Below are 7,955 nucleotides of genomic sequence, written 5' to 3'. Positions count from 1 at the left end.
GCTAAAGCAAATTCAGATGTCTGGCTTTATTGTTAATACTCTGAAGGAGATCAACCGCCAAAACAAACAACAGGGGTGAGAGGGATCTCCTTGTCTGACTCCGCGTTTACAATGAAAGGTTTTCCCTGTGACTCCATTGAGTAACACCGAAGAAGTGCCAGAGCGAAGGATATTCCGAGTCCAGGTAATCCACTTTGGACCAAATCCTTTATGAATCAGAACCTGCAGAATCAGTTCATGCTCTAAAGTACCAGATCCTTTATGATGGATACGATTCAATCGTTGGTTTAATATTATGTAAAATACAGATACAAATACTATATATTTTAGTTCTATACGCGATTTAAGGCATATTAAACTTCAGATCGGGATGGTAGGAGTTTGGGCCCCTTTCAAAAGGAAATTTTACGGCCTTCTTTGGAACAAGGGAAAAGTAAAGGGATTTGAAGAATTAAAAATATATGGGAAGTTTTTCTATATGGTCCTTTTGGAACAAAGGAGTAAGTTGCTATAAATTCTATAAAATTCCTATAAAATTGAGCATTGTAGTAAGATTTTAGATGTTTTTTAACATGAGGTCCAAACTCTTGAAAAATTTCCTTCTATCCTTACGTTTTACTAATCATCCATTCTAAAGAGGCCTACGCTCAGATGTAAAGGGCTTTTGTTTGTGAAAATTTAGTTTGAGCCCGGCCCATGTTAATTTTCCGATTCCCCAATCAAGAAATCCTGTTTCTGGAAGGTCGATAAAAGCACGCCGATCCCTCTTTCTTTCCGTCGTCCTCCTCGTCCCAAGTTCTAACCCGGCCGCCGCACATCGCCAAACCCTAACTAGGGTTTTGCCAAGCCCTCTCCTTCCCTATCCTCACCCCCATGGACCCCTTTTCCAAGAAGCGCAAGCCCGACGAGAACGGTGCCGTCACCGCCTCTCCCGCCGGTGGGGCTGCCACGCTGGGCCTCACCCGCGACGACGTCATCCGCCTTCTCGAGCCGCTCTCCCGGGACCAGCTTGCGGACATAGCGGCCGCCGCCGCGCTCGTCTCCTCGCAAGCGCTCGACGCCGTGCGCGCAGCCGCCGACCGTGACCCGGCCCTCCGCAAGCTCTTCGTTCGGGGGCTTGGTTGGGAGACCACATCCGACTCGCTCCGCGCCATCTTCTCCGCTTACGGGGACCTGGAGGAGGCCGTCGTCATCACTGACAAACCCACGGGGCGGTCCAAGGGCTACGGGTTCGTCACCTTCCGCCACGCCGATTCCGCCGTCCTCGCGCTCAAGGAGCCATCCAAGAAGATCGACGGTCGCATGACTGTCACGCAGCTCGCCGCCGCCGGCTCGGCTGGTGGGCCCGCCGGTGGGCCCGCCGGCAGTGGCGGTGCTCCTGTGTCTGATGTGTCGCTCCGGAAGATCTTCGTTGGTAACGTTCCGGCAGACATGGCATCAGAGCGTCTCCTTGCGCATTTTGCCTCCTATGGCGAGATTGAGGAGGGGCCGCTGGGTTTTGACAAGCAGACGGGCAAGTTCCGGGGTTTTGCACTCTTCGTATACAAGACACCAGAAGGTGCGCAGGCCTCCCTAGTGGACACGGTGAAGGTAATTGACGGCCACCAGCTTGTATGCAAGCTTGCCTTAGACGGGAAGAAGGAGAAGCAGGGGCAATCACAGCAACCTGGACCTGGCAATCACCAGCAGCAGCAGATACTGCCGGGTGGTCCGCAGGACATTCAGGGAGGGCTTGGGCTTGGGTCACAAATGGGAGCACAGTATGGTGTCCCTGGTACTGGTATGCCTTCATTTGGTTTTGGTGGTGTTGGCGGCGGGTTTGGGGGTCCAAATCCTTATGGTAACATGCCATCTTCCATGGGTGGAGGTGGCGCAGGTGGTTTAGGGTCGATGGGAGGCCAGGTGCCCAGTGGTTTGGCTAGTGCTGGGGCTGGTGCATTTGGGCCTGGCGGATTGGGTGGTGGTTCATTTGGTGTATCATCTCAGTTCGGTGCTGCTGGGATGGGGGCATATGGTGGCCTTGGAATTGGTGGAGGCTCTATGTACCGCATACAACAGGGAGCAGGTGGGCTGCCTGCAGGCACATTTGGTGATGGAGGGAGCTACCCACCTCCAGGTTCTGGTTTCCGGGGCCAGGACCCTCAAGGTGGAATGTCTCCTCCTGGTCCAGGTGGCAGGGCTCCTCCTATGTATCCCAACGTGCCACCTTATTTCTAAGGTATTCATTTACACTGCTTCCATATGTTATTAGTTATATCTATAGGTTAGTTACTGTTCCAGTATGATGTTTTTGAAACCTGGATGTATAGTGAAATCCATGGTTTTTAAAGTGGTATGGTGAGACAAGGCATTGGACCGCTGCCTGGATGCCTAGGTGGCGCCTAGGCGATGCAAGGCGCCTAGGCGTTGGACCACTGCCTGGACGCCTAGGCGACACCTTTAAAACAGTGGTGAAATCTGCATTGACCTGTAGATGTTTTTCCTTAGCTTCTCTTGGATGAAGTAGAGTACTTGACTAATGTGTTTGCGAATTATGTTGACAGTGTTAGTTTCTTTGCTTTCATTGAATGGCTGGGAAATCAAACATTTTCATTGATTAAGCTCCAATGATTTGTAAGAAATTTAAGGCCATTGGTGCACTAACAAGTAGTGATTGGCTGAGTATTGTTTACTTGTTCTGATTTTATTGGTTTTCTTGGTGATTGAAGTTCTTATGATGCTTTGTAAAATACTTGAGATAATTACATGTCTGATGAAGTTGATTGGTGGGCATAGCTTCAAGGATTGATAACTGTGAATGAGTCAGCGTAGTAGACCTTAATTTCCATACTGTATTTGCCATTATTTTGTCTTGTTTTATTGTTCTGAAACTTCACTTTGGGTGTATGGGTCTATCCTTAGACTTGCCTTGGTATTGTGGAAGGTACTCTCAGAGCATAGCATAACACCTTTTTTGGTCTGGCTGCACCACCCATCATTTTCAGTTTTTCACCACCGAATTTATTCGGTTGTTTATTTGACAAGAGTTCATTCCTGCACTTGTTAGTTTCTTGCACATGTGCTTGTTGGATTCTAATTTGTTATCTCTTAATGCTTGGGGTCTCTAAGATTTGGTATTCAAGTTTTATCATGATGATGGCCAATAATGTGTATGTCTTGGATAGTTACTTGATCTAAGTATCTCACCTTGCTGGTTCATACTTGATGCTAGATGTTTGTTGACATCTGAGATTGGTATGATGACCCGTTTAGGATTTCATTGCGTGCTGGAATTGTTGCAGTAGATATGGTATCCAGACATCCTGTAAAATGTGTACCTATATTTATTGTTTTTTTGTTAAAAGCTTTGGTTTACTTTGTTTGCTTTGTCAATAGGTGCATTTGGATCTTCTCCACTACTTGATCAGTCCTTTTATTTGCATCCTTTTCTTTTTACTCAGTCTTATTATCATAGTCTTTACTGGTATTAGTGGTTTGTACAATTATTTACCCGTGCATGTTTTTCAGTATTCATGTTATTGATACACATACCTTGACTCCAATTTGGTACTTGAGCATGTGCATTGTCACATTTTTGTGAATGAACCCCTTTTGTAGAACTTATGTTGTTTCGCAAATTTAATAATGCATGTATTGCTTGAGGTGTTGATCCGAAATATTTTATTTCCTTGTTTTATACTATAAAATTACTAGTCGCATACACTGACAACCCTCAAATGTGTATTTGAATGCTAGAGATGTTTTGTTTGGTCTATTTTTTTCTGCAATGTTACGCATGGCAACTTCATATGCTTTATGAAGTTATCTCTATTTCTATTAGCATTGCATGTATATCATGGCCAATGTGAAATGCTTGAAAAAACAAATTTAACCTTCGTCCATTAGACATTGTGCTTTCTTTATGGTGATGATTCATGAATGAAATCTTTCAAGTTTTTTTGGACATTTTTTATACAACAACAACAAAGCCTCTTTAGTCTCAAGCAAGTTGAGGTAAGTTAGAGTTGAAACCCAACAGAAACTACAAGTCAAGGTTTAGGCACATGGATAACTGTTTTTATGCTCATATAGTCATATTCTTCCAAGTCTCCTTTTACCGTCGCTTCCCATGTCAACATCGTCCTTTCCCTGCCTCTTTTCTTATTGCCATCGTGCCCTTGGATCCCAGTACGCACTGCTGGAGGTCTATGATGGACATGTTTGAACCATTTCAACCATTGTTGGACACACTTTTCTTCAATTGGTGCTAACCTTAGTCTATCTTGTATCATCGCTCTGGACTCAATCCTTTCTTAAGATATCTCCAACATACCCATATTTAAACTCCACTCTGCGAACAGTGCAATCTACAATGCAAAACAGTGCTTTTCGATAAACTATGGGTAGACTGCTGTAGATAGTCTTGTATGGCCACAAATCCAACGCAGCGTACACATTTTCACAACGCTTGGTCACCCGTTGAACATGCCGTCTTTTTGTAGGTGGTCAACATTCTGCATCATACATTATAGCAGGTCTAATCGCCATCCTATAAAACTAGTCTTTCGACTTTTGTGGTACCATCTTGTCACAGAACGCTAGATGTTTGACATCACTTGATCCACCTTGTTTTGATTCTACGACTAACATCTTTCAACCAGCTTGGATATTTTCTTATATCATCAGCAATATGGTTTGATCCAATTTTTACTGCCTAATATATTTAATTGTGTTATAATAATGTTTTGCAATCTTCTTGCTGAACCAAACGTTATATTTGCATTTAAAGGTTTGCAAGATCAATTTTTTGTTATCAAAACTGCTATATTTGATATTGCATACTCCGAAAAAATGTAGTCTCTAAGTTTAATAGTTTGTATGCTTAATGTATCAAACATTATATATCTATATTCTAATGTTGTATTGTATATATTTTGTATTTATATATGTACTCAGCTGAATTATTGATTGAATTCTAGTGAATGTGTGACTCAGGTGTTTGCCTCTTGGGAGCATATCCGTTTCTTGTGCTGAATTCAGAAGTGTTGTTACATGGATGTCTTGCATATTCTGGCTACTTCTGATCTGAAATGTGGAATGAGTTTGCACTCCTAAATTTTGCTGCTAAGGGATACATGAAGCTAGTTTGTTGTGATAGTTGTGATAATGCTTATCTGTGATAATGCTTCACATGTACTTATGACTGCTTTGCAGTTTCATTTTCTATATAGATAAAAGACCTTGCATGAAGTGTATGTTGTGTTGATTATCATTGTATTATCATATGAAATCCCTTTATTTTCATGGTCTGATGATGTGTTTAATCTTATGGCTTTCTATTTGTGTATATTTTTGGTGGACCAAGGGCAATCTATATGTATGATTGGTGATTGTAATGCACCTTCTCTTTTTTTCTATAAGGTCCAATTTATAGTTATATCCCCTGCGACACAAATATCTCATTATAGTTAATATGGTTATTGTTAGATTGGAACCATGAGCCACACTTTGGTGGTAACTGGAGATTACAGGTCATATCGAAACCTGAAGTCAACTTTTTGTTGCTATTTTTTATTTGTAGATAGGTCTGATCTGATCTGCTCCATGATTACAAGTTTAGAAAAATTATCTCACGTTTGTTTGAAGCTAGGTTTGACATTTGCTGCTATGAAAATTTTAGTTTGTGTTGTGGAGGTGTTAGTTTTGCTTAAAAGGTTACAGTGATTGGATTGTGTTATTGAGGGTAAATGATGCAGTTATCTGCCTTGGTCAATGTGGTGATAGTTGTAATATTCCTAATTTCTGATTGTGATTTGTTCTTTTCTAGGTTCATGATTTTTGATATGCGTCTAGATATAGATTATGTCTAGATACATGAGTATCTCGAAAAAGCTAGCTACGGAGCCTTACAATTTGGAAAGAAGCAAGTTGTGTTTTTGTGTACATTATCTTATGTTTAGGTGAACAAGAATGGCCTAGAATTTGGAATTGAGCATTTTGCAGTCTTGGTTCTTATTGATTGTTTATTAGTAGCCAATTTAAAAGCCACTGAGGTGTTTTTTTCCTGCTATGAGAATTGTGCCACTATTTATATATATAGTGGTACATGTTCGATGTAAATTTGTACCTACGTTGCAATGCCTACATATTATGATTCTTTGTTCTTTGTGGTAATGCCTTTATATATCTTGGAATCTTTGTTTGTACGTCTTCTGTTTTGATTTGGTTTGCTGTTCACTCCGAAATAATGTAATCGACTGCCCAAAAATGTTTTTAACTCTAGCGAATATACGTGAGGCATGAACTACGGAAAAATGTTTTTTACCCAAGCAGATATATTCTTGAGGTCTAATCAGGAAATTAAACAGAAGCACGTTCCATGTGCCTGGTAGCCCTGTAGACACCAGTGGCTGCAGTCGCAATATGTTAGTGGTGGTTGTTACTGCTCTTTGTAAGTGGTTTCCCTTTGCTGAGTAACTCGGTAAATTGATGGGTGTGCATTAATTCGTAGCTTGTAGAGATGATGTTCATATGTATGGTAGTCGTTTCTGTCCTCTCGATGTTTTTCTCGATAATGATTACCAAACTTATTGGAAATGATGGAGCGATGGTTCTCTTAGATGGAAACAATTTGGTTGTAGCACCAATTTGCGCTGCATAATACTACTAGAAGGGACGTGGTAAGTGATAATTTAGTTGGATGTGTCTTTTCAATTATTATTGTTCGAAATGTGCACTTGTTCAGGTGAGACACTTGGTTCTATATTGTAGTCGACTGTCGATCCACCTAGCCCAGGACATCAATGCTCCATCGAAAGTTTTCTCACCTGCCGTCTGCGCCACCTTTCCGTCCCACTCGAGATGACCCCAACTGCCTACAGATGAGTAGGCTGTGGCAAGTGAAACTTGACATTTTGGAGCTTGTGTACATACGGCCTGAGTTTGGCGGTGAGCCCAGTGCCCGGTGTTGAAGATGAGGTCGTCAAGTCCACTGCAACATAGGCCCTGAGTTTGATGCGTTCGTCTTTTGTTTCCAACTTCACGAGGAAGGGGCACCAGAAGAACACTGCGGATTCTGTGTTTTTTTTAATTGGGTGTGTCAGAACGAAATGTGTTAATTGATTTTAGGTGCAAGATTGTAGTCAATTAAAAGATAAATAGAGAGCGTTGGGACTCTAGGATATGATTATTGGTAATTAATTTGTTGCCATGCTCAAGAAGGCATGAAATTTGAAAACGCACCCGGGAATTAATCACACGTGCAAGCCAGAGCTGATCGATGCACACGGAGATGTTGCTCTTTTCTGGTAGATGTCATACGTATCAGGAGGTGGTGTATTTACTACACCAAATCACCAATATATTTAGTTAAGTGGGGCGGAATTAAATCGTTAGATCACAATAGACATATAGTATTATAATAAAACATTCTTGATGTTGCCACTCCTAACAATCCTTTGTGCCGAGGACCTCAATGAACGCCGTGTGCTAACACTTCATATCAAAATTATTAAAATAATGTTCAAAATTATATTAAAGTTCATATCAAAATTATTAAAATAATGTTCAAAATTATATTAAAGTAATAGAATATACATCACATGTGTAACTCCATCACTCCATATCATATAATAGATTATATATCACATATATTAGACTATCTTGTGTTATATTAGACTATTTTATGTTATTTGAAAACTATATTGTGTTGTATAGACTATTGTGAGATTCGAATCTATTCATTACATTTAAACTATTATGTTGGACTACCGTAAGATCTCAACTTATTGTTATATTGTAACGTTGATCTATGATCTATGCAATGCTCGCGGTGTAACTATCTTATGCGAGAACTAAATTTTAGTGAATAATAATAATCAATTCAAGCATTTTCTGATATGTATCCAACATCAACCAAATAATGTCTGTATCTGTCACTTATCTGTCCGAATAAATATCTGGTCTTATATCTGTCC

General features: G+C 40.9%; 1 protein-coding gene across 5 annotated transcripts; it reads left to right on the top strand.

Annotated features, from left to right (window-relative positions):
* Nucleotides 1–610: 610 nt before the first annotated feature.
* Nucleotides 611–7,220, top strand: LOC100284566 (heterogeneous nuclear ribonucleoprotein A3-like protein 2). 5 transcript variants are annotated; one of them, XR_002267857.3, is made up of 3 exons: nucleotides 611–2,218; nucleotides 4,975–6,659; nucleotides 6,751–7,157. XR_002267857.3 is itself a non-coding variant. In XM_008674744.4 (2 exons), exon 1 carries the CDS (start codon nucleotides 874–876, stop codon nucleotides 2,215–2,217), a length of 1,344 nt encoding a protein of 447 aa, XP_008672966.1. In that variant the 5' UTR covers nucleotides 611–873; the 3' UTR covers nucleotide 2,218; nucleotides 4,975–7,162.
* The last annotated feature ends 735 nt before the right edge of the window (nucleotides 7,221–7,955 follow it).

This window comes from Zea mays, chromosome 3 (assembly GCF_902167145.1).
Source record: "Zea mays cultivar B73 chromosome 3, Zm-B73-REFERENCE-NAM-5.0, whole genome shotgun sequence".
In the NCBI taxonomy this organism is placed as follows: Eukaryota; Viridiplantae; Streptophyta; class Magnoliopsida; order Poales; family Poaceae; genus Zea; species Zea mays.
The sequence above is the reverse complement of the archived record's forward strand: the minus strand, read 5'-3'. Positions and strand labels throughout refer to the sequence as shown.